This window comes from Nelusetta ayraudi, unplaced genomic scaffold (assembly GCF_046127955.1).
Source record: "Nelusetta ayraudi isolate G7.1 ecotype Tasmania unplaced genomic scaffold, CSIRO-AGI_Nayr_v1 ptg000048l, whole genome shotgun sequence".
Classification (NCBI taxonomy): Eukaryota; Metazoa; Chordata; class Actinopteri; order Tetraodontiformes; family Monacanthidae; genus Nelusetta; species Nelusetta ayraudi.
Genome location: NW_027466098.1, coordinates 14,220,488 through 14,247,053, shown reverse-complemented (window position 1 = coordinate 14,247,053; position 26,566 = coordinate 14,220,488). Strand labels below are relative to the sequence as shown.

Sequence of the window (26,566 nt, the reverse complement as noted above, 5' to 3'; positions counted from 1 at the left end):
AAAATTAATTATATGTATATCTGCTCCGTGCCATACCAACAGACTAAAAGTTGCAGACTGGGTCTTCTTTTTTTTTCTCCCCCAGTCAGGAAAAGCTGACGCCGAGTTTGCTAGTTATCGACGTGTTTTAACGAGTTTCAAAAATGATGAAATATGTGTATACCTTGACAACTTTGACCACAAAAGAGCAAGCCGATTTTTCGCGATTTTTCCGTCAAACTACAAAAGGATTGTCATATCAGTGTAACTTCACTCGAAGACGCGGGACGCCAAAATGTCTCTTTAATCGGCCGGAGTTCGGTGCCCCTAACGCCCATCTTCCCTCTCTCCTTCCCTCTCTCTCTCCCTCTCTCCCTCCCTCATCACTCTCCAAGGAAGGACTCGAGCTGGCGGGAACCCGCCGCGCGTTCCCGTGCACTTGAGCAGTGGGTGCGATGCGTGATTCAGTCTTGGGCTGCAGCTCGGGAACAGCCCAACTCTTCCATCCCGATCCCGCAGCCTCGACACCGAGGCTGCGGAGCGGAACGAGCCGCGGCGGCTCCGTCTCCCTTCCCGTCGCAGGATCTGGATGGAGAGGCAACCTTGGAGAAGGACGAACCCCTCCGCCACCGCCGTCTTGTTGTTGTTGTTGTTTTAGCTCGCATGTTATTTTTGTTGCAGCTTGCGCGTGACTTCTCCCTGCAGGCAGCAGCAGCGGTGTGGCTGATCGGTCCGGAGACGTAAACATTGCCATGCCCTGCTTAATGCACCACTGCACGTCCGCCTCATCCTCTTCCCCCGCACCCCTTCCTCATCCTCCTCCTCCTCCTCCTCCTCTCCTGGCCCAGGACAGCTGCCTCCGCTTCAGAGTAGAGGAAGAGAGTCTCTCTGCTGGCTGGAAGGTAAACACGGAGGGGATGCGGTGAAGTTGTGTGTGGGATAGGAAGCTACCGCCACCATCTGCGGTGCATCGCTGATCTTTGAGTGCGTCCGTGTTCCAGGGCCATGGTGCAGGCTGCGTCCTCAGAGCTCTTCCCCACTTGAGCTCCTCCGCACTGGAGAGCACTTTGCAAACCTACTGCGCCACGAGAACATCCCCTTGTTGGACACTGAGAAGCACCAAAGTTTGGACTTGTTCTGCTCTCACGCTCCTCACGCTTGAGATCCCCCACCCTCCTGCAGACTTATTTCTTTTTTTAGATGATCCAAGTATCCTTGAGATGCATCTCAGTTTCCCTGCTGCTGCTGCTGCTGCGGGGACTGTCTCGTGACAGCGCACCCTAAAAGAGTGGCCACGCCATGGGCGCCAAGCAGACCAAAGGCCAGGAGCCTGGCGGGGCCAGCCCCCAGCACGGCTGGAAGCGGACGCCCACCAAGGAGCGCAGCGACATCCTGGCCTCCCTCATGCTCAAGTCCGGTGAGCGGCTGAGCCGTGGCGGGACGCCGCCGCCGTACCAGCGCCGCATCGGCATGATCCAGGAGATGATGCTGATGGCCAAGCAGGGCAAGCAGGACGAGGCCACGGAGATGCTGAAGACGCTCCGACAGGTACGTGTGTGAGTGTGTGTCAGGACGTGTGATGCGTCCCTGAACAGTGTTGTTGGGATTACTCCATTAAAGCGACCGAACTACTGATTACTGATTACTTCTTTAAAAGTAATCAAATTACTTCTTTAACAACTTTGTTTCATAAGTAATCAATTACTAATTACTTTAGTTAAAAAAAGATAAAGTAACAGTTGAGAACGTCTTGTTTCCTGCACATAATGTACAACGAACCACAATATTCTCTGGTTTAGACGAGATGAACTCAAAATAATGTTTGTATTTCCGATTTGCCACAGTAATCCCATTCAATACTCTGTTACTAAAAAAGTAGTTTAATTACGGTAGTTGATTACTTAGTCATCGATTACTCGCCAACACTGTCCCTGAATGACCGCCTGAGTATCTTCTGCTCGACAGACCAGCAGCTTTCCACATGGTCGAGGGAACACCAGGCCCTCGGGCTGGATGTCTGCACCTGTGATGCTCAGTCTGCTGCTCTGGCCTGACTGTTGTTGTTTTTGTTGCTGCTGCTGCTGCTGCTGCTGCTACAGCAGGGAGGGGAAGAAAAGCCGAGCAGCAGGTTGACAAAATCCAGTGTGGTGTTGGGGGTGGAGGAGGACGGAAAGAAAAGTCATAAAAATAAATAGAACGATAGAACGCCACCAGTTGACTCAGCGCTTGTTTGTGGCGCTCCTGGAAAGCAAATGTGAAAAGGTTGTTGTTTGGTGAGATTAGAGTGAAATGGAGCTGGGGAAGAAAGCGTGGAGCCAGGGGGGAGAAACAGGGAGCGATTTATAATCTCTTGACGCAGATTCCGAGCTAAATCCATATGCTGCCTGTGTTTAACTGTGAGTCAACCTCAGGGAAGCAGAGCCGAGGGCTTAGACACACACACACACACAGCACAAGCGCACACATGCACGCACGCACTCGCCATTTACACTCGCACTTAATTGTTTGAGTGCCAGAGATTTATATCCGTCCCTCCATGTCACTGCTACCAATCAAACCCATTTGCATTGTTAATCCCTGAGTCACCGGCGGCACAGAGAGGCAAACAGACTGCAAGGAGCGAAGGACACCTCTACCTCCATCACCGCGGCGGTGGAACCAGCAGGGATTAGCTCTGTTACCCCAGAGGTCCCGAATCACACTGCCACCCCCTTCAACAGCTGATCGTCTCATCCAGAGCAAATTCATGGGACCAGACAAATTTATGTGTATAGTTTTTTTTTTAAAGTGGGAACTTAAAAAAAAAAACTCTACACTCCACAAGGTTTTTAGCTTGTTTTCACCCTCAGTGAGTGAACGAGTCTAGTAGGCTCATATAAAGGAACCTATTTCTCCAGTTCAGTCTCATTCAGAGCCACTTCAAGTCTGAATAACTGTGTGTGTCATTTTGAAGCTAAGTCTTGGCGTCTCATTTGTTGTGCAAATTTTTTTTTGGACCAGTTTTCACTCAAAAGCCTCGGCCGGTCTCCTTTCCGCACAAATATGCTAATCAGATTTGAACCTGGTGGTTTACAGAATGCAAAGACTTGCCACTGGTATAATTCTTTACTTCTGGGGACTTTATGAAAAGGCCCATTTTACTTTAAAATTAAGGGGAAAAACTGACTGAATTTTTAATTTGAATGTTTAAATATCCCGATAAATGTGACACTTAGTGAGTCAACTCATTAAGGGACTTCATACAATTTGATTTAGTCAGTTAGTTATTATAGTTATAGTTAGTAGTTATTCAGTTGGGTGCTTGAACAGCAAACCAGAGGCCGGTGCTTATTGTACCACTTAGGGAAGTGGAAGAGGAAGAGGAAGGTGTTGCGTGGAGCCAGCGAGCAACCGTCCGTGTAGCTTAGCAGCGCTACAGTGACTGATGGCTGGAGGTCAAGCTCCTCTGACCTCCGAGGGATTTTTTTTTTTTTTCTTCGCCGCTGTCTGAAGAGCTGGGGGATTAGGGGAACACGTATCGTTGGTGATGCTCTCCAACAAGGTTAAGCAGGGCTTCAGTGTTTTACCTTCAGGACTCTGGAACTCAGCGCTGCCTCTGCTCAGTACCAGACGAGCACGTTGTTTATTCCCGTTGGATGTGGAAATAACTCGTAAGAGAATCGCCGCTGCTGCTGCTGCTTTTGCTAAGCTAAGTGTTTGTGGATAAAGGAACAAACACAATAGAAACTTTGCCTTGCTTAGAGGGGAAACGGGAACATAGGGTCATTTTCTGTCATGCTCTTAATTCAACTAATTTAGATCACGCTGCCACATACAGAAACACATATCTTTATTCATGTTTTATCAACCAATCACATTAAGGCACCCAGCTGTCAACCAGTCTTCATCTTTACAGTAGTGCAGCAGAGCCACGACTGGCAGCTACTGGTTTTCAGCCAGTTGGCAGTCAGATCCTCTCCAGCGTCTGATTCAGGTCGACTGTGAAGACGAAGCAGATCTGGAGGAGAGCCGGGGGGTTACGTCACGGCTCAGGTTGTCCGACAAAAACAGCAGCAGCGCCAGCAGCAGCAACACATCCCAATATTTAGTCCATTTACACGGTACTGATGTAGAAACATTACACTGTGAAAGAGAGGGAGAGGAAGGATGCCCAGGAGGGTTTATACAACTCTGCATTCGTCACAACAAAATCAAATATAGTGAAAAGCAAACAGCCAAAGGACAAGCAGAGGAATTCTCACAACTCTCTTTCAACTCAGTGCACATGTGCCAACTACCACTATGTTTTGAATTCTCATTTAGGAGCTTTCTATAAGAAGTTTCTCAGAGATTTATTTTTTTATTTTTTTGTATTTCTTGTTTGTGTGACGCTGCTGGACAGCATAGTTTGTTGCTTTTAAGACATGAATTGTGCACAATCAGACCAGTACATGATGTCCTCTACCGTGCTCGCTCATGCGTTGCAGGCAGGCAGGCAGGGTCTAAAAGCATTGACGGCAACATCCGTAATGCAATCTATGCAAAATTATACAGCTTTAGATGAAAAGGGTCGACCGCCTGGGAATTTATTTCCTCCAGTGCGCCTGAAACGGAGAAAAGTAGCTGGTGCCTTTAGGACGCTTCTTCTTTTTTCCTTTTTTATTTGAAAAGGCTCTGATGGCGTAACTACCGTTTTACATTCAGGACCAGTTTGTGCTCCGGAGGAAAGAGTACATTAAGGATGGCTCACACGCCGAATTGGATGAAGACAGTTATTGAGAGTGCAGGGAGGCGGAAGAAAGGATGGGGGAGGGGGGGGGGAGGCGAAAGTGTTAACACCCCCGACGGAGACAAAGAGGTGAGAGATGGTTTGGCGTTACACAGGAAAACTTGATACGCAGATGTAGAAATACAGCAGGGGGAGTTGAGCAGGGACAGACGGAGGTCAGTTTCCGGGTTCTTCTGTGTTGTTGCCTGGAAACCCCGGTAACAGACACACGGCTCGAACCTGATTGCGATAAATCAAGCAGCAGCAGCATCAGCAGCAGCAGCAACAGCGGCAGTGCTGTTAACAGGGGCTAACAGGAAGTCAACCTTCCTAATCACGACTCGTTAATGAACCAGGAACGGCAGCTGGTAGCTCCTCCATCGTCCTCCTGCCTCCGAAGCGTCTCGTCGAGCGCGAGCTTTCGGAAAACGTCTAAATTTAACCTCGCCGCTTCCCTCAAAAGCCTCTGGCTGGCCGCCGACAGCTGCCGGGTTCTGAAAGTCCCGTGCTGGTATGTGGCCATTGTTGCGGCACACAATGAGAGCGGCTCTGTGTTGTGTGTGGCTGAGGCTGCTGTCCTTTTTTTAGATCAACTGTGTATCAAACACCTGGAACTCTGTTGTGGAGCCAGTCAAGTCCCAGGTGCTGCTGATCAGGTTCTGACGAGCGACCCACCTGTCGCTCGTTGAGTGACGCCGGACGCCACATATGATTGCTGGAAAATACGGGCACAAGGAATTTTCCATAATGTGGGATCTTTCATTTTAGTCTCTTTCAATATGCAGTCATGAAACTGCAACTTTTTCATTTTCTAATTGAAGGTTTGCTAGCGTTTTTTGGAAAACGCTAGCAAACGTTCAATTTTAGTCAATTTCAATATCCAATAATGAAACTGCTAACTTTTCCAAGTTTAGCATTGCAAGCCAACGTCCGCATTGCTCGGCCCATTTGCATGTCGAGATCATGTCATTGTTCTCTTTCTTGAAATGAACAGTTGGGAAAATTGACGGGTTAATTAAGGGATAATCAACACAGCGGAGATAATCTCGACTTCATGTTTGGGCCCCTCTGCTCCGCGAGGCGTCATGATTTCCACCTCCAGCTCCGTCTTTGTTCCCATTCAACCCGGGGCTCAGACCTCCGCTTTGATGGCACGTGCCACCAATTAGTGTGGGTGGCGCGTTTCTAATGAAAGGAAAGCCCTCACATTGTTCCCTGTTAGCATAGAGGCCGCGCGCGCACGCGACACACGCAGGCGCCTTGGATTCTGTCAGAAACGCTTCTGCATGTATGTTTCATGAAGAAGGACGGCAAAAGGCCTCCTCTGTTTCACTGCAATTTAAAATGTGCCTTGAAAAGCATGTGCATTCGGGTTAGTGTGCGCTCTCTCACTCACACACAATTATCTCTGTTGCCTTCCTGTATCAGTAGCACTCTCGAAGAAAGACGACTGGGGCAAAAGGGGAAATGGAATTCCATAAATGTTTCTTGTTGCCAATTCAAATTGCCGCACACTAAGAGCAGCAACCCTCCGAGAAGCGAGAGCTAAACCCAAATTGCTGAACAAAGCATAAATGATTCTTGATCAATCCGGCCCGGCGGGAGGTGTCTTTTTAGCGCGCCGACTGCAGGGGGCGACGATCGAGCCACTGACTTTATGTTAAATCGACGAGAGAAAAAAAACAAAGCGTCGCAGAACAGCCAACAAAAGTGACTGAACTGACCTTTTCCCCCTCTTCCTTTGTTGTTTGTGTTGCTGTGAACATTTCAATATGTCACGGTGGCCAAATGGCAGGCGGGAAAGAGTTTTTAGCGCCGGCCGACGAAGCCTGAAGAACTACGTGACCGACTAAATCATCAACCATCAACTTCCCGAACGCACCAATCACACGGCTTCCTCTTTCATCCGCTCTGCAGCTGTTGATGTCACTCTCATCTCAAAAAGCGGCGCGTGTGTGTGTGTGTGTGAGGGACAGAAAACGCCGGCCATTATTCAGCGGCCCCTCCCATGTAAAACAGGCTGCGTGGAGACCTCAGTGAGTCATCCGTCTCCCTCCCTCCCTCCCCTCTCCCCTCTCGCTCCCTCCCCTCTGCAAACGCACTCGGCCCCCGTTGCCACTTAACCGAAGACGACGATGCTGTGTGTGTGTGTGTGTGTGTGTGTGTGTGTGTGTGTGTGCAAACACACCCACAAACGCACAAAAATATATCTGCCTGTGCGCTCACTCACCTGCATGCACCGAACCCCATTCCGTCGGAAAGTCATTTTCTGTTTGCAGGCGTTATTAAATTGCTTCTCTATGGAGTCGGTGCTTTTTCTCAGGAGATGAAGAAAATGTTGTTGTTGTTTTTTTTAAAAAACAAAAAAAAAGCCACACGTGCTGAAAAAGTCCTGGTGCTCAACACCTGTTGGTTACCAATGGAATTTTCAATGTATGTAATGAAACTCACTTGACATATTTAAAATCTTAGAATTGCATAAAGATTCTGAATAACGTCATACATTTTTAGTAATGTATTTTAATTTAATTTATTTTTTTAATTAATTAGTATTTAGTAATTGGAGAAGAAGAAGAAGAAGAAGAGACACTGCTCAATGCTAACTGAAGAAGAGACGCTGCTCAATGCTAACTTTGAAGGAGAAGAAGAAGAAGAAGAAGAAGAAGAAGAAGAAGAGACACTGCTCAATGCTAACTATGAAGGAGAAGAAGGAGAAGAGACGCTGCTCAATGCTAACTATGAAGGAGAAGAGACGCTGCTCAGTGGTACGGTTTGACGTACAGAGCGTGTCTAGTCTAGTGATTGGACGAGTGAAGTCTAGTGACATCTAGTGGTGAAATATAACCTATCACTCCTTGATACTAAATTTACTACCTTTATTGGTAGTAAATTTCAAAATTTGAATGTTAATTTGAAGAAAAAAACTGAAGAACAGTTCAGTTCTTGCAGTCAGCAAAGCCAGGGTGAGACCAAAACTGACGTCCAACATCTTTAACCCTCCGTGACTCAGGCTTTAGAGCTTTACATGTCAGCTTTTTTCGTTGTTGTTGCTGCTGCTGCCGGAGCTCCATCACACCCTTCACAAACACCTTCAACCGCTCCCCTCCGATCCTCCGCCGCGCTTCCCCTCCGAGTTTAAACGTGGCCGCCGCTCACGCGTGAAGCTCCGCCAACAGGTTCACGCGCCGTCGCCTTTGATGGAGCTCCGAGATGTGACAAATTTTTGATTTGTCGCCTCCCCCCTCCCGCCCCCTCTCATCTCTCCCCACCTCCCCCTCCCGGCCGTGTGTCGGCAGACAGTCAGACGGCGCTGAGGGATGCAAATGGATTTAATTTAATGCTTCGGGGACGCACAAAGCGGCGTGGAAAATGTGAACGTCTCTCACGTCTCTGGCCTTTTGCTCGCTCGCTCACAAGAGATTTCACTGTGTTTGTGTTTCTGTCAGTTTTTTTTTTTATTATATTATTTGAGGGCGAATGGATCGGCCTCACAAGAGGAGAGAAAAACAGTGTTTTCGCTTCTGCCTTTTCCCCTCCCTCCTCTGTTTGGGCTTTAATGTGGGACCCATTTCATGTGATTTCCCATGTGATGTATAAATAAACTGATGTGGTTATGTGAGCGCTCCTATATAAGCATTACATGCAGGATTGCGTAAGTGGGGGTGGGGGTTAGGGGGGTTTGATGGTCTTATTTAATGTATGTGTGTGCGTGTGTGTGTGTGTGTGTGTGCAGGACCTCGGCATGGAGTCGACGTCTCTGGATGACGTCCTCTACCGCTACGCCAGCTTCCGTAACCTAGTTGACCCCATCACACACGACCTGATCATCAGCCTGGCGCGATATGTTCACTGCCCCAAGACGGTAGGATGGACACACACACACACACAGTATGCATTTTTGCCAATTATATGTCAATATACGTACTCATGCATGCTCACTATATATATCGCAAGTGATTCATTCTGCTGCTGCTGCTGCTGCCAGTATACGATGGCTCGCTTTGTGAGATACCATTAAAACCTGGCCGTGCTCCAAGTGTGTGTGTGTGTGTGTGCGTGCACATGCTCATGTCCTTGATGGCCTCTACGCTCCCCTTGTGTTTGTGCTTTCCCATCATCCAGCTTGTCTTTGGGTGGGCGGAAGGGAAGGAAGGAAGGACAGAAAATGGAGGATGAGGTGATGGTGGTGGCGAACGGGGTCGCGTCCTCGTGTCAGCTGTCATCAACGAGATGACTCTAAACTAGAGTTGAGATTTCTTTTATACCCCCTGCAAATGCTTTCCTGCAATAATCTGCGCCTCAGGAATGAGAACATTCCATCTTGACCTCCACTTTTCACAGTCAGTGCAAAGAAGCTCTGGAAAACAGAAATTTGCGATGTTACAAAGCGCACTGATGGTTGGTTGCCAGGTGTTGGCTCCGCCCTCCAAGAATTTTAGGATTAAAGCGGCAGGCTGCAAACAGCAGGCTAAACGTGCAGCATTCCGCAGATGAATTCATGGCACCTGGCTGCTCCACTGAAGTTGGGAAAATAGGGGCATCACGGGAAGTTTAGCACCGCTGTCCTGTTGCTTCCAGACAGACAGAACCATCTCTGCATCTCTGAGATCTGATGTGATTATCCAAACCTGTGTGTGAGTGACGCGTGTCCGTTACACCCCCCCCCCCTCCGTGGACCTCGTTATGACCCCTGCGAATCACTGCCATGCCTCTGTAATCTGATCCATTCCCAGTGAAAACAGGATGCTGACGCTGCAGGCTTCATTAGCAGCAGCCAAAGTCATCTTACATCTCTGCGGCAAAAAAAACAAAACTGGTCCCACGAAAGGTTCAAAATAAATAATTTTAAACATTATGGGAAAAACACAATCATTGCCTCACTGAAAGAGACAATTGTCGCACGATGTATGATTAGAAAAGTGCTTTTCAAATGCAGCCCTTTTAGTGCCAATCAACAAAAAAACCAATTAGCTTTTCTGTTTGTTTTTTAATGTCTGTTGTTCAGCAATTTGTTTTTTGGCTCATCATCAACTCCCATATTAGCCCCCCGCCCACATCCATCCCCCCCAAACTAATGGCTGTTGCAAAACCAGTGATCTGTGGCCTTGAAAACATTAAGCAAAACGCAAAATTAAAGCACGCATTGTATCAAAGCTTATATCCAAGTGTGACACCGGCGGATTTGTGGAAGCTACGTTATGGATCCAGCAGCAAGGTGGGTTTATGGAGGAAAATCCCAAAACTCTGACTTTTATTTTGTGCCGCTGATCCTCCTTTGTGGAACATCCCTGGTGACACACACACACACACACACACACACACGCACACACACGCAAACACTTCTCTTTCAATCACAAACAAACGCCCTCACCCTTCACCCAGCAGCCTCCGCTGGGAGCAGGGATCCGGGAGTCCGTGGATCCAGCTTCCGCCGGGATTTTCTCTCTCGCTGTTTTTCCTCTGGAGCTCCGTCTGTTTCTCGCCGCCTGAGTCTTTTCATCTCACACCTCCACCGTCTCCTCTCAGCCGCGGCCCGTCAGCCGTCTCTGCCTCTCGCTTCCCTCCGCCCGCCGTCCACTCGGTCGCTGCTCGGCGCCGAGGCTGCAGATAACCGACCTTCAGTCCGGCGTCGCTCGCTCGTTCCAGTAATTACCTTCATTTACTTTGCGTGGTCGCAGCGTTTCTCGTTTTTTTCGCTAGCTGCCACCTGAAATTATATTGAAGTGAGTGACATTTCACACTCTTTTGCTCCATTAACCAGCAACGTTATCTTTTTTCCCCCCGATTTCTTTTTCTCTCCAACCAATTACTTGGAAATGTGAGGGAGAGACGAAAGAAAAAAAGATTTGCACATATTGAGGAAATGGCCTTGGAGAAGAAAAAAGATTTCCACAATTCTATCGTGGCTATAGAGGCTGTTGTGTCTTTCAAACCATTTCTAATTTGGACATAGTGCACTGCCACAAGAACCAGCACATACACCCAATACTGGAGCTCTCTAAGGTTCTCTCAGTTTTCGCATTTCCCTGGGAAAAAGAAACAGGTGCCACCAGGGAATATCTGCCCACTCATCCTCATGTCTGCCCTCAAACAGCAGCAGCAGCTCCGGAGCTGTTGGTGCCTCGCCGTCCTTCCTTACGGCTCCTCATCTCATTAAGCTCCTTATTTATTCACCGAGTCCCCTTTCAAAACTGCCAACCTACTTTTTTTCTGTGATGAATTTGAAGCCTGCCTGCATATTAATGCGCGTTTGCTTAAATTAAATCAACACAGGCGAGATGCTATCCACAGGTGTGTTCCAAATCACACTGCACTCACTGCTTGGAGTGCATAAGTGTGCCAACTGCCGTCCACACTGCAAAGCATGCAAATCATGCACACTGGAAACAGTCCAAACGCTCAATTGTGGAGTGATGAATCGCTAAACACTGCTGCGTCAAAATGTGTTTCAACCCAAGACTATTGCACCACACAAACAAGCATTCAGGATGGAAGACAGAACTTGGTTCCCTGCGAGCAGGAGTTGCTGTTATCACGCAGCAGGCATCAGCAATTTGTATGATGACGTATTTTCCGCCTTAGAACACATAAATGGATTTTGTCCCAGAAGATCGGAGATGCGGCTGATATTGTGACTCAGCTGTCGGCCAGGTCTTCCCCCAGCACCTCGCGGCTGCTTCAGCCAAAGCAGAGGAATTGAATTACGCAGGCAATTCATCTGTACGGCGGAGGAACGGTTTAGCAGTAATTTAGCCGGGCGGCAGTGAAAAATGGCAGAGGAGGAACGGTTGCGTTTGTCCTCCACAAACTAACTTCGTCAGCCGACGGCCAGCCCGAGGGCTGGAGACGGAGATGGAGAGAATAAACAAGAGCGATGGAGAGACATGGGGAGGAGCGGGGAGGTCATCGGTTCTCCAGAGACCGGAAAAGAAAGATTCATAGATGTTCTGTATCAATAATGTACGGAGAGGAGGAGGAGGACGGCAAAGTGGAGGCACAACATAAAAAAAAGGAAGAAGAGGGGAAAAAAATGATCCTAGGTTGATGCTGAGGGAGGAAAAGGGAAAAAGAGTGAAAGCAGGATGCAGTGAAATGTAGCCGCAGCTTTCATCCTCCCCTTCCCGCATAATTCAATTCCTCCTCTCCCCCTCCACGCTCTCACACGCACGCACACACACATCCTGTGGATAAGCAGGAATCAATGGAAGTACACCAGTTCATCTTACCTGAGACTCCAATCATAAATACCAACAACAGAGATTCAGGAGCAGCTGGTCAGAAATTGAATTGCAACAGCGTCATCTTCTGCGTCAATGACATTCTTGTGCAATTCCTTCCATTTAAAAAAAATAATAATAATAAAGGCCCATTATAAACAACCAAGGCTTTTGGTTTTCATTCAGGATTGCAGGGAGCAGCCTTCCTATTAATGCTTAATAATAAAAAAAACAACAACAGCTAGATCTAGAATCTAGAATCTTCAGCTTATGTAGCCCTTTGTTTAACAGCGTCCCACTAAAACACTTCAATACAATCAAAGTGCTGCTTTGCTGGACTAGCCAGCAGTGACAAGGCAGAGGGTTAAAGTTTCAGATGTGTTTCGGCTAACTGATGATGATGATGATGATGATGATGTGTAACTTAGCGTTCAGCATGTTTTTGTGCACGTTTGTCCGACAGGAGGGCGACTCTCTGGGAGCGATGGAGAAGGTCTGTCGTCAGCTGACCTACCATCTCAGCCCACACTCTCAGTGGAGGAGACACGGCCTGCTCAAGCGGAAACCCCAGGCCTGGTGAGTGTCTCCCTGTGTGTGTGTGTGCGTGTATATACGCCGGCGTGTGTGCATGCGCGCAGTGTGCCACTGATGTGTCATCAGCTGCTGCCTCTTTGGATGCCACGGAAAAATAGTTTGTGACTCACACACCACCCAAGGCCCGATCCTCGTGTTATTTATACTTTCCACCTGCTAAATAGAACTTCACCTGATGGAACAGGTCGCATAAAGAGAATATGCTCTATACAAAAAGTACAACTGTTGTGTTGCAGTGCTAGAATTAGTGTTTTTGTACCGATGTGGCGTGTCAGCACATGACTCACTGCTGGTTTTGTTGATAGTTCTTGCAGGATAGGCTGTATTCATATCTTGAAGTTGATGTTTTTTTTAGTTATTCCTGCTGTTTTTAAATGACCTGATACAGAGTGAAACTTTTTTTTTTTTTAATTTCCCAAATCACCAAAAAAATAACCGAAGGGGAGACCGAAAGCAACAAACAGAGTAAACATTTCTCAATAATTTCAAACAATTTCTAATGGCCCAGTTTGTACATGCAAACTGAATTGAATCTGAAGTGTTAGGTAGGAAGGTAGATAGGTAGGAAAATAAAAGTAAAGAAGCCAGCCATGAGATCAAGGACTCGAGGCCTAGGTTGCAGAATTTTGCGGGTTCAATCAACCAACTTGCTGCGAGCCGGTTGGCCGTGTGATGCTACACAACACGACTTATTCCAGAGCCGCTATCAAATGCACCCTGGTGTCAGCAGATGGTGGAGACGCTTCCTGCCGCAGCGTGAAGCAGAGCGTCGGCGGGGAGCCCCTTTCGCCGTTAGCACGCAGAACCAGACTGTTTTTTGTGACGCTTCCCCAGTCAGTGGCAATGAGCCGTGACTGTTTTCACCAAACCGCCCCCACCCCACTCCCGCACCCCCTTCCTCCCGCAACCCTTGAAATTAACAAGCCGGCTCGAACAATTACTGTTAAAGCAGCGTCTCAGATGTAATGGAATCGAACGATAGCCGGGAGATGGAACTGAAATGAGTTTGCTTGCTTGTTGCCGTGAGTCATTTTTTTAACTGCTGGATGGGATTTAATCAGCGCCACATTGGCATTGGAGACCTCAGGCTGTAACACTGCACGCTGCCAGACGACCCGACCCCCCCGCCCCCCACCACCACCACCCACCATTTGCTCCGAGTCTCAAGGCCAGACACGAGATTGAATCATCTTTTTGGATGCAACACACCCCATTAACGCCCTGGCGAAACACATTCAGACACACACATTATCATCCTCCTCCTCCTCTTCCTCCACCTCCTCAGCCCCTCGCGGTCAAACAGCAGCAACATATGACTGAAAAGAAGCTGCAAAGACTTAAAAATTTTATATATGGATATATAAAATGGCCTTCAATGCTAAAAAAAATTGTTGTCGACGTTTCCAGCTCTCAAAATCGAGACACGTACGGATAAATGAGGATTAAAAAAAATCTTTGCACAACTAACTTTTCCTGCGAGATGCTGTGAAGGTAACTTCTATCCGAGGCCTTTTTCAATTTTTCAATTTTTATCAGCAGCCAAATGTCAGCACACGCCATCGTTGCACAAGCCGCTCAGAAGAAGACGACACATGAAGCATCTCGGCGTAATTTAACGCACGGGTAAAGACATTAAAGGCGCTCCCAGATTACATCACTGATGGCGTCCCTCGGGACAGAAGGGGGAGGCGAGGGTCTTATCGGTCCCAGCTACTCCCCCCCTCCACCCTCCCTCACTGCTCTGGAAGGAGGCATCGCAACCAATGCCGCCGAGACAGAAGCGCAGTGTTTTAACAGTGTGACGTCGTCTGTCCAAGAAGAGAAGTTATGGTCGTGAATCACCGCTGATGCCGGGAGAGAGAGAAAAGCAGGATTAACCAGGCTGAGTGTTCATTGTCTGCCTGCTCAACAACACTTCCTTTCAAACGAGCTTTAGAGAGAAAAAAAAAGTAGAGTCAGCGCTCTGAAACCAGGCTGCAGCTGCACAGCCCAGTGCCAGCGATGCCGGCCCTCGTCTCTACTTCACAGCCAAAGTCTGAGGCTCCTGCAGGGACGGCCGCTGAGGTAAACAGCCTGGCAGGCTGCACAGTCCAAACCTTTGGACGGGCTGCCTCTTCCAAGCGGGCATTACCAATGAGATATGACTTCTTGGAAAGACAGTGATTTTATTTTAAGCTGAGCTCTTGAATTAAACAGAAAGCCTCGGGATAGGATAGCAGACGGAGCATTACCGCTGCCACTGGATTTATTTCACATTTACATCTTCGGAGAAGCCCATAAGAGAGCAGTTGAGGCAGAGAAATGACTTTCGAAAAGTTGGATAACGGGGGGAAAAAAAAGGATTTGGTAAATTGAATCGGTGGTCTGTCAGTCAGATTTAAAGCTGATCGATAGGATTGTTTACTGCTGATGTACTGACGAACCATGATGTACTGCGGTTCTTTAGTGCAATTCTTCACTCGTATTTACTGAAAAAATGTACATGTAATTGCACAAAGTTTGTAACTAGATGTGAACACAAACAGCAGAGAATGTGTTCAATGTGTAACTTTGTTTGGCCGCTAGCTAAACCAACCGCCGCAGTCGCCAGGGTTGATAACACAGGATTGGACAGTGATTGTTAATGGGCGGGGCCTAGCGAAGGGTCAGTTTTTTCCATAAATGTTAACCAGATGACAAATGAATCACCAATGATAAGTCAACAATAAATCAATTGTGTCTCTCGCTTTAATTTACATAATATATGCAGTACATATGTATAATGGATGGATTCCCCGCCCAGTCTGGTACTGGCGACACCGCTGCTGCAGATTCACCATCACAACACAGCGCAGCATAATATTTAGATTGTTATGTCTCCCCCAGTCATAGTGAGGACATCAATTCTTCTATTTAACCCAACACGTATTTGCATGTTTATCCTCTGAAGTGGCTCCTTTAATTTCCCCCGGCGCTGCTTCCACCATGTCTCGCTCCGCCGCTCGTTCGTTACCTTACATGGTAACAAGTCGCCTTCCCCTCTGTCTACCTGCGTCTCATCCTCCCTGCCAGCCTGTCCCTGCCTCTCCCACTGGCTTGCCAGCTGCGGTCATCGCACCGGCAGATTGATCGGCCGACTCCCACTCCCCCTTTCCCCCTCCCCCGCCTCCCCTCCTCTCCCTCCCTCTGCTCAGACAGCCGGCAGAGGAAGAAGGAGAGAGTTGACTCAGGGTGTCCTCGCCTCTCTGCCTCATCTCACCAGCAGGCATAAACCCAGCGGGGAGGATATTAACTCTGAGATTCCGAGTGGGAGGAATAAAAAAATAATAATAACCAAGCCAGACAGAATGTGTTCAGTTTTTAAATGGCGCTGGGGCCCAATGCTTGCGAGCTCCTCCGACGGGATGCGACGGAGGAGCCCGCAGCCTCGCAGGTCTGACGCGGAGTCAGCGCCAATTAGAAACGCACCGTCTCTGCTTGCAGACTCGCGCCGGTTGCAAAGAATTGATTCCCCACAACGTGCCCATTTCGTTCCCAATCAAAGCTATTCTGTCGCAGTCCCCTCTCAGGCGGCGCTTGTTTGCGCTAATCAGGCGGCGTGGAGAGCTGCGGCTGCAGTCGGCATCTTGTATCATTAGCCGATGAGATCAGGGCGAAGGCTGACAAAGACTCACTAATGAAGAGCAGCTGAAGAGACCACTCTGTAGCACGACCACTCTGTACCACCTACTACCACTAAAATATTTATTTTGTTGTTGTAACTCATTTCACTTTTAAATGACCTTTTTAAACTTTCCAATATACCTATTAAACAATCCGTTTTTCCAATCCGTTGGCATCACAGTCAGTATTAAGTTTGACTGTAGAATCTTCTGACAGGTTGGATCACGACAAAAAATTTTTTAAGTGAAGCGATCCTGGTTTTTTGGGATGGAGCAGCATCGGCTTTCTGTAGAGCTGCTTGTCCAGGTCGTCTGTGCTGTGTGGTGGTAATGCAGCTGAACAACAAAACAAACAATAATTCCACTTTTCTCTGAGCAGACCCTCGGCTTTTGGCTTTCACTTTTATTTTTCTCCCTTTTTCTGCCTCCTGCTGTTTTATTTTCCTCTTTTTAATAGCGTTCCCATTGGAATCACTCTCACTGTCTGTTTTCTTACAGTCAGAAAAAATACTAAAGTCCTCGGAAATGATTCTGTGCCATAACTTATGAAAGAATGATGCTTCCAATTATCTATTTGAGCTCTTTTAGATCTCTTGGATTCATTTCATTTTATCCCCCCCCATTTTTTTTTTTTTTTTTTAATCCCTCGTTCCCTCAACCGGTCTGGATCATTCTCTGTGCCTGCTCTGTTCTAGGGCCCAAACTGCACTCTGATCCCTTTCCTCAATGAGCAATGTGGCCACAGTAGCTCGAGGCTGAGGTTGCTGCTATAATAACATAATGAAAGATTTATTTCTAAAAGTGTGTGAAGATATAAAGGAGCCAGAGGCTGTGTGAGAAGGAGACAATGAAAAAATGTCTTTATAATGTGATTCAGGCAGATTCCATTTATTTTTACCAGATTAACAATCGGCTCTAACAAGGTCAGGTAAACATAAGACGTGATTCCTTTCTCTGGATCTGAGCAAGTTCTGGACTGTCCCTTTGTCCAAACAACATGCAAATGTCAATTCAATTGTGACATTTAATGCTCATAACACTGACATGGAGCTCACTGCGGTGCGGCCACGTCAGGGTCTCACTGGTCAGCTACTGTAAATGCAGCAGCCCGGACCGGCTGTGAATGCGTTATGGTCACACATGACGTGAAGGGTGGAAGGTTTGAATGTTCATGGCCGGCCTCCTCTGCAGCACAACACCCCGGTTTGTTTTATCCTGTGTGACTCATGTTTATTCCCAGTGGACATCTGACCTCCTGCCACGGCATGCATGATAATACAGTGCGGCTGCTGCTGCTGCTGCTGCTGCTGCTGCCGGACACAGACAGAGCACTTTGTAGAGAGTAAGTTTGGCCTGTTTTTAGTATGAAAGGGGCTTCAAGTCAGAATCTGTTTATGAGGTTTAACAGATGGAGATTTGTCTCTGTTGCCAATCTCAAAACACAAGCTATGTGTGATGGATGCATTCAATATTTGATAATTGATGCAAATTGTAATAGAGATTCCGAAATTAGATAATCATTAACCGAAACAAAAACAACAGCAGCAGCAGCAGCAGCTCAGTCATGCATAAAGAAAAGTGACAAGCTGTGCTGTCACATCCTGGTGCCTTATAATGAGCTGGCTCAGAAAAAAGTTAAAAAGAGAGGTGAGGCTCCTACTTCTTCTCAGTATCAGCCCCAGAGGTAATACAGGGTTATTTAAATTCTATCCTAAAAGAGCTGAGGGTATATCGTTTTATTGTTTATTAAGGATTATTATGAAGTATTTTTTATATTTAGCTACAATAGTATTTGTAGTGTTTGTCTTAATCAAAGCACTGGCTGGTAATATCAGATTTCTGCGTTTGTCTTTGAACTCCAAACAGCTAGGTGGCACTGTTGCAATATCTCCCCCGACCAAATTCAATTCAATAAGACTGCAATTAATGCAGGAGAAGATCAGACATCCTTTTCACCCAATTAGAGGCCTTTTATTCACATTCCCTTCTCCTCTGAGTCCTTCTTGGCCATGTCCAAAAATGGCCACTTGACCTCGGCTCAGAGTCGGGAGTGGGGGTGGCGTTGGCCGTCTGTGCCGTGGGATTCTGGTCTAAAACCAAATACACGATGAGCTCCCACAGCGTGTCATTGGCCAGCAGTGCTTCCTGCTCCGTTTATTGCTTCTGTTTTGAGAGCAGTTAGAGGGATGAGGACAAAGACAAGTGGGATTCTGTCTGAGTAGAGAGTCTGGGGGCCTGCACAAGGAGCCTAAACACCAATTTGATTTAATTTTATTTGTTTTGGACACTGCATATTAATGGACATCACACACAAGGTGTAATGTGAATACAAATTAGCGAGGATGCTAAATTTCTTAGTCACATTGTTAAAAAACAAACATAAAAAAGATCAACAGATCAACATACATTAAAACCACAAAAATGCAAAGGACCAGACACATTTACAAAAATGAATTGATTAAAATGCTCAGAAAATTTTTTTTTTCATCTCCAAAAGACCTAAAAGATGGACACTGTTGGGTAGCTTGTTCCAGTTTATGCTGTCCTGAACTGACAGTACATTTTGAGCAAATGTTGTGTGTCTGAACTGCAGCTCACAAATCCCTCTGGTGGTTAAAAGAGGGGGTGGGGGGATGAGTTCTGAAATGTTTCCCCCTTTGTACTCCTCGTCCAGTTGCATCAGACTAGGACAGGAGAACAAGGAGCTGGCGTGGAGAACGCGAGCTGTTTGCCGATTAGACTCCCATGCGCCGCACCACCTGCATTAACCAATTAGCGCACTTTCACTTAGTGAACAGGAAATGTGCGACCTGGTATGACATGTTTTCTCTGTGGAAAACCTCTGGGGGTCTCTGTGGGAAGTGGTTTCGGACTGCTTGACCCTTGCAGACAAGAAGCGAACCCCTGACAGCCTCCAGGTGCTTTTGTTTTTCCCACTTTATGTGCACTCCGTGTTAAAGAGGTGGCGCAGAATATATACAACTACGACATCCTGGAAGAGAGAGTCAGGCTGCATTAAATGAATGTAGCATGAATGTTAATAACGTCTAGTAGCTGTATTTTATTGCATCCTAGTAGTCTGCTGTCTGCATGAAGTCCTGGCCAACCTGATGGCTCTGTGGTCATTTTATGGTTTTATAAATCGGTATATACCAGTTAATGATGATGTCTCATTATTCTACCCCAGCTTGCCAAATGTATTTGTTGGTGAAGCCTCACAAATGGGATTTTTTTTTGTGTGTGTGTGTGCTTTGCTACAGTTGGTTCCTATCTCTGCTCAAGCAGGAGGGCACTGTGCTTTTGTTGAGGTCCAAAGATTAGAAATATTTCTCTCTCTCTTTGTGTGTGTGTACAGCTGCACTGATTTGCTCTAGTACACTGCTGTATGATGTACTGGGGGAAAAACTGAATCAGAGGGCTTATCCTCTACCGCAATAATGTGGTCTGCTGCAACGTGTTTCATGTTAGAATACTGATTGCATTACAACACAAAGTTTAGTAGATAACAGCCAAAAGAGTGAAAGCTATGTTCACAGCCGTGTTCACAGCCAACAGGAAGACAGGAACATCACTCTGAATAAGAGATAATGTAGCAGCATGACTCATGAATGTACGTTTTTTTAGTTTTTTTTAACTCACAGCTTCAGTTTGAGCTCTAGACATCAGCGGATGCATTAAAAATGTACAATAAGTAAAGGAGAGAACAGCTGCTGCTGCTGGCAACTCGGCGTCCGGTTCTTCCTCCGGGGAACGTGCGTGTGTGTGTGTGTGTGTACGCGGCGGTGTGTAGCATGCACCGCTAACGAGCAGCTAACTGGCGGTCCTCGGGGTGCAAAGTTAACACATCCGCACACCCGCCATTGTGGGCCGTGGTTTGCTTGCTTGAGCACAGCTTTAGTCAACCTGTAAATTAACGCTGGCAAGCTGTCAAAGCTGCAGCAGCGGCAGAGGGAAGGTTTTTTTTTTTTCTCTCTTCACCAAACTAACGAGCGAATACGCTGTTGTGGTCCAGTGGGGACGAAAATTCTTGCACCCAAAACTCATCAATTTAAGGATACACTACTTTAACATTACATTTACAAACCTGCATGTTTTCCTTCATTTTATTTCCGGTCTGCTTTTCACCTTGTCCCGATGAAGGGTTTTTCCTTTTTCATTATTTGTGTTAAGTAGTAGGGTTTCTTTAAACTATTTTCAGTTTGTGAATTTTTCCAGCTGAGATTTTCTTCAGTTAGATCTTTTGTTTTCAGTCTTAGGACCCGACTTTCACCTTTAGTCCTCAGACTTCCAATCACACGGAATCCATCCATCACAGAGGGTTTTTTGGGTTGTTTTTTTTCTTCAATGTGGAACACAGCAACCTTAACAGTCATCCACAATATATACATCTGTCTATATGTTTCTATTTATACTGTACTTTTTCTGGTGGATCCGGGGTGGAAAATGAAGATGGGAAAATGGCTGTAATAGGGGACCCTTAGCCTCTGAGTGAGACATCATTAAGGCGAACAGCATGGAGATGTATTGTCAATAAAGGGCTGCTGCTGCGGCTGCTGCTGCGGCTGCTGCTGCGGCTGCGGCTGCTGCATCCTCGTATAGATGAGAGGGCTGCTCGGTTTGTGCACCTTAACTGGTTTCTAGGCAACACTAAGCATGTACTCACCTGTCTGAGTGTCAGTCTGCGGGTCTCGTTCATCACAACGTAAGACGTCTTTCAGGGAAACAACCTGACTTGGCCATTAGCGGATGTAAAAGCATGCGCTCAAACTTTTGCATTAAGGCAGTTGGGTTTTTCCCCTAAAAGTTTTAAAAGAAACCAATCTAAAGAATAGCCCTGATTTTAAAGATGGTGCTTTCTTTTAAATCCAGAGACATTATTTATTAAACTCAAAGGAGTGTGCACCTGGTTTCAAGCTGACATTCAGGTGGGCTTTGTGGCTACAAAATCAGGATGACGCTGCAGTCATGACCAGCAGGCAAACAGAACGTCTGCCTTTTATAGACAGCATAAAGGGAGTTGTGATGCTCATTTGGCCAGGAGGAAGAGGAGGCCACCTGTTCCAGGTGCAGAGTCACGTGACTGGCAGGGGGACGCAAAGACAACGAGCAGACAGATGACCCATAGATGGATCAATAATGTGAATAATGAACGAGACGCCGGCCACCAAAGTCGATAGTTTACCACTGAGCATCTTAATGGAGAGTCCAGTGTTAGTAAACCACCTGAGCGTCGTTCCACACCTGTTAGATTTTATTACAAGCTCTGCATTATGAATGAAAACGTGTTTGGACCCCTGCTGAGCAGCTGTGACGGCGCTCAGCAGGCTCTGACAGCTGAGATCAGACAGTGATTGACAGCCAGTCGCAAGCTCTGCCTCCAAGCATCGAGATGATTGTGCGACTTGTCGACGCGTCGGTTTTCGGAAGCGCGCAAGCGTTTAGGGAGGCTGGATCTGACCCGTGTTCGCCGTTCAGTGTTTCTCTGCCCCCTGAGCCCTTTAAAGTCTCTTTTTGCTAAGGGGATTCATGAATACGTTCTAGTCAGTATGACAGTCAAACCCCAGCTGCTGCCCAGCCAGCTAGAAGAGCAGATGTACTGCCAGCAGGTTCATCCTCAGTGGAGCGTCACACTGCACACAGATTCAAAAGGAAGTTCAAAATACAAATAAATCTGGACCTAAAGTTCCTATTTTTAAAAATAATGAAGCTGTGCAACAAAGCGGAGCGAGGTGGTTGTGCTGATCTTTTATGTGCGCGTGTGTCTGGCTGTCTGTCTGTCCACATGGTCTTCAGCCTTTCTCAGCTATTGCTTTCATTTCTAAGCTAAGAAAAGTTTAACTTCTGACTCGGTGCTTGTGGATCAGAACCCAGAACCCACTCACCTCGCTTGACTCTCTCTCTCTCTCTCTCTGTCTCTCTCCCTCTCTCTCTCTCTCTCTCTCTCTCTCTCTCTCTCAAATCCTTGCATGGCACCAGGTTTATTTTTAGCTCAGACCATATGAATAGAGAGTATGGCTTTAAGTGTCTTGCATCTAAAAAGACTAAAAAGCCATTTTTTGGGGGTTTTTTTATTCCTCAAACTTCAGTTTCTTAAGCCTTAAAGCTCCCCAGTGTCTCTTTTATCACATGTGAGTGTGTGTGTGTGTGTGTGTGTGTGTGTGTGTGTGTGTGTGTGTGTGTGTGTGTGTGTGTTCCCCTCTGCCTCTTTTCAAGTTTGCTTTTACATGAACCTTCCTCTGGAGGATGTGATGGTGGAAAATGGATGATGGACATTAATTTTACTATATGTGATCGATATCATCTTCATCTTATCCTTCAACACACAGCACCTGCTTATCATCATTCTGGATCTGCTTGATTGCTTTAAATGTGTCTCCTTTATATGGCATGATATCTGTAATGGAAGAAAAAAAAAAACATTGTCTAACAGGACAAATTTGACACACAGAAAGTCTGATTTTGTCCAAACGCCTGTCTGTGCAGCCTGAAGGCGGTGCTGTCAGCCCCCCTGTCCAACGGGACGTTGGACCTGTCTGGCATCCCTCTGGCCAGCCGGGACATGGAGCGGCTGTGTTCGCACCTGCAGCGTCACGCCGCCACGGTGGTCAGCCTGGAGCTGGGCTTCACCGAGCTGACGGACGAGGCCTTCCTGCTGCTGCTGCCCACGCTGGCCGCCCTGCCTCACCTGGAGACGCTGGCGCTCAATGGGAACCGGTTGACCAGAACCATCCTGAAGGAGCTGACTGACGCCCTCAAGGTCAGAAACACTTTGGCTCTGTTTGTTTCTGTAATTGATCTTGCAGTACAACTAGATACTTGAGTTTTCTTTCTTTATTTTCTCTTCCAGTCCAGTTTCCCCCATGTCTGTGCCTTTTTGTATTTTAACATCTCAACTCTCTAGTCGCAAATATTTATATTGTTGGAAGACCTGAGCTCTTGTCTTATCTTATCAGTGATACAATGTACAAGTGAACTTAGAAGTTCTTGTGTCAAATATTGCTTTCAATTCACAAAATAGCAAAACATTTTTTATCAAAGATACCATATTCCACCTATTCTCAGATCTTCAATTTTCCACCCAAGAGTCCAAGTGCGGCCAACCTGCACTATCATTCATTATTAAACAACTCAATAGATCCTCAGAAAAGAACACATGCTGGCTTGCTTGCATCTTCCTGTTAAAGCTGATGATTTGTTGGACCTTCCACTTGTTTCAAGGGAGACATAACGAAGCAGGAGGCGGAGCCAACACCTGTCTGGTGGTGTTGTCACTCACTGGGAGTCTTCCTGCCTTATTTATTAGCAGTGTCATCTCAAAGTGATTTGTTTTTTAGTTTTTTACAGAAATGTGTAATTTTGTCTGCAACAAGAGTAAAGGTTTGTAGCTTGTGGAGGCAAGTATGATCGTGGCAAAATATTAGGAAAGAGAATTATATGGCCGTCACAAAAGTGTGTGAAACAGCTGCCTTTAGCACCACCTGGTGGTAGATCTAGGTATGACATTGTTTTGGACCTCTCTCTACTAGTTTTGCTGCCCGCAAACCCCCTAAGACACTAATAAATAAAAAAATCCTATTCTATTCTATTATTTTGCTCAAGCAAGTATTAGGAGTCTGAACAAACAGCTGTGCTTACTTGCAGCTTGAAGACACATAGACAGTATTAGCTCCCCTTGCTGAGTCTATTAGATGTGGAGCAAATAATCTCCTAAAAACTTGCAGTGAAATGCTCAAAATACTCTGTTTGCTTGTCTTGAACCACGTCCACTCTGTCGACCCTCAGGATCCCGGCAGCTTCCCCAGCGTGACGTGGATCGACCTGGGCAACAACGTGGACATCTTCTCCCTGCCGCAGCCCTTCCTGGTCAGCCTGCGGAAGCGCTGCCCCAAGCAGGGGAACCTGCCCACCATCCTGGAGTTCGGAGAGAGCCAGGCCAGCGAGCCTCCCGAGAGACTGAAGGACATCGGGGAGGAAGGGGAAGAGGAGGATGAGGGGGAGACGGACGACACCAACCGGACGGTGAGCCTGGGAGAGCTGCGCTCCGAGGTGGAGGACGGGGAGGATGAGGAGGAGGAGAAGCTGGGCGCGGGGATGGAGATCGAGGACATGATGGAGGAGCTGCTGGACTTTGACCGGGAGGTGCAGGGCAAGGAGGATGAGGACGAGAGCATGTGGACGCTGGGGGAGCACAGGAAGGCGGGGGGACGGCAGAGGGTGGCGGGGGAGGGGGCGTCGGAGGAGGTGGGGAGGGGCGAGGAGCAGCGGCCGTCGGGGAGGAGGGCAGCGACGGTGGCGGAGGACGAGGACGACTCGCACAGCCGCGCCTCCCGGCCGTCCTGCTCCAGCCAGTCGCAGCACTCGTCCGGGGCGGCCGAGCCAATCAGAGCGGAGGAGGCGGACGACTTGGACGAGGTGACCGACCAATCGGACCCCTTGACCTGATCGCTGCCCCTTCCCTCTCCCCCCACCACCCCTCCCCTCCCCCCCAGAGCTCTCCGCTCTGCTCGTGTTTCCCCTCACGTGACGAGTCGACCGACGGCTCAAAGTCAAAGTGGCCGCGACGCGAACCGACGTGCCGCCTCATTCTCCCTCCGCTTGATCTGATTTGCGGTCCAGCGTCTGGCAGCGTCCTGGGTGCCAGAGCTCCCGGTGGCTGGAGCCTCAGACGATAATCCCCGACAGGACGCCTTGTTGCTCAAAGTGTGGACGGATGTGCGTTTTCATACACACGAAGATTTAAAAAAAAAATGACATTCAGCTGTTCTTCATTTCTAGAATGATTGCCTTTATTCAGGTCCCTCACTCCTGGCTGACCCACATGTGCCTCTGATTTAGTCCTTTTGCCGCCGAGGGGGGTGTGCGTCAAGAGGTGAGGAGAGGACGTGAAGACGGGTTGGGAAATCTATCAGAGGCCCCTTGTAACGTTTTGATATTTGTCCAAAAAAATATTTGTCTCCCTCCTTCTCTCCCTTCCTCCCTCGCTCCCACGTGCACTCTGGAGCCAGATGGATCTGGAGACAGACGGGAATCTGAAGACCAGCCAGCAGCTTTAAATGGTCAAGTCCGACGTCCCCCAGTGGCGAAGAGTTAAATAGCAGAAAATGAAGAGAAACAAACAGCAGAGCGAGAAGACGAGGCAGCAGAGTGCAGATGAATGTGATGACAGTTGCAGTTGTTGCAATCGCATGAAGGTCCGTGTGTGTGTGAGTGAGTGTGAGTGTGTGTGAGTGTACATGTACGTGACTATACACAGTGATCGGATGCGTTAGCATTTTTCCGTCCCTTAGCAAAAGTGCTGCTGTGTCGACCTGAAATATTTAGTAGCCTTTCTCTTCTAATCCAGGTCATGTTCCACAGCGTCCGCATGCTCGCTGCCGCTGCCGCTGCCGTGCATCACGTGCGCTCACTGCTGTGTTTATATATAGGCCGCAGACACCATCACGCATCATTTACGCCATTGGCTGGGTTTTCGACAAACTGTGTGCAGTACGTAGCCTCTCACCCAGCCTTTGGCTCCCCAGCTGTGTGTGTCACCTTTTAGTCGCTGATCGCTTTAAGAATCTCCTGGTTCTCTTTTTTTGGATGTACAGTGAAGACTGAAGATGAAATTATGATAATTTTTTTTTTTTATAAAAAGCATACCTTTTAATTCATGGACTTAAATATGTTTTGTGTCGTGTGCTTAGTTTAAGCAATATCGTATCTGAGCAAGGTGTAAGAGCATGTTTGGGTTTGTATTTGTGCAGAAACAGGATGTAAACAAAGAAAGCCTTAAGCACGGAGAAATTAATTCATACGTTGTGTATGTATACGATATACATTTCCCCAGACACTTGCCATAGTACAGTCAGCTCCGGAGAAAGAAGAAGGCCTTAGTCTATGCCTGCAGCTGCAGCAGCACATCACCAGCCAAAATATATTAATATTCTCCCTTATCCCCCCCCAAAAAAATATATATATATTTTTAATTTTAGTTTCTGTGGTCTAAGCTCTGCTTATCAACAGCGCGCGGCTGTCTCCGTGTCCTTTGCATGTTATAATCCTGCACACCTCCTGTGAGGACTTGGTCCTGCGCTAACTGCGAGCCGACGCGCACTGAAAGGAGTGCTCGTAAAGATCGGCATCAAAGGGAGGAATATCAGCTGTAAAATGCCTTCAGTGCGCTGTGAAAATTCCTCATCAACTCTAAACACCAACCGTGGTGATCTGTTCAAAGTGACCAGGGGCCGGGGGGGGTTAAGCAGAAACCCTGCTGTACAAATCTGCAATCTGAGATGGAGGAATACAAAAAAAGGAATAGGGTAGAAGTAGCTTTAAGGATGCAGAACTCCTCTAAGCTCAGTCAACTTCAAATGTTATAGGATTGTTTGCTGGACCATATCATGTCA

The 26,566-nt window shown here is 47.3% G+C and overlaps 1 protein-coding gene across 2 annotated transcripts; it reads left to right on the top strand.

Annotated features, from left to right (window-relative positions):
• The first annotated feature begins 352 nt into the window (after positions 1-352).
• On the top strand, positions 353-26,566 carry lrrc75a (leucine rich repeat containing 75A). Of its 2 annotated transcripts, XM_076036507.1 has the most exons (6): positions 353-881; positions 981-1,527; positions 8,460-8,588; positions 12,407-12,519; positions 22,662-22,935; positions 23,961-26,566. In XM_076036507.1, exons 2-6 carry the CDS (start codon positions 1,279-1,281, stop codon positions 24,618-24,620), a joined length of 1,425 nt encoding a protein of 474 aa, XP_075892622.1. In that variant the 5' UTR covers positions 353-881; positions 981-1,278; the 3' UTR covers positions 24,621-26,566. The 2 variants fall into 2 exon arrangements, with proteins under 2 accessions (XP_075892622.1, XP_075892621.1); XM_076036506.1 differs by having other exon boundaries at positions 353-1,527.

Coding starts and splice junctions, on each gene's coding strand:
- lrrc75a (XM_076036507.1), top strand. CDS start 1,279: ATGGGCGCCAAGCAGACCAAAGGCCAGGAGCCTGGCGGGGCCAGCCCC. Junction 12,520..22,661: donor AAGCGGAAACCCCAGGCCTG/GTGAGTGTCTCC, acceptor CTGTCTGTGCAG/CCTGAAGGCGGTGCTGTCAG. Junction 22,936..23,960: donor AGCTGACTGACGCCCTCAAG/GTCAGAAACACT, acceptor GTCGACCCTCAG/GATCCCGGCAGCTTCCCCAG.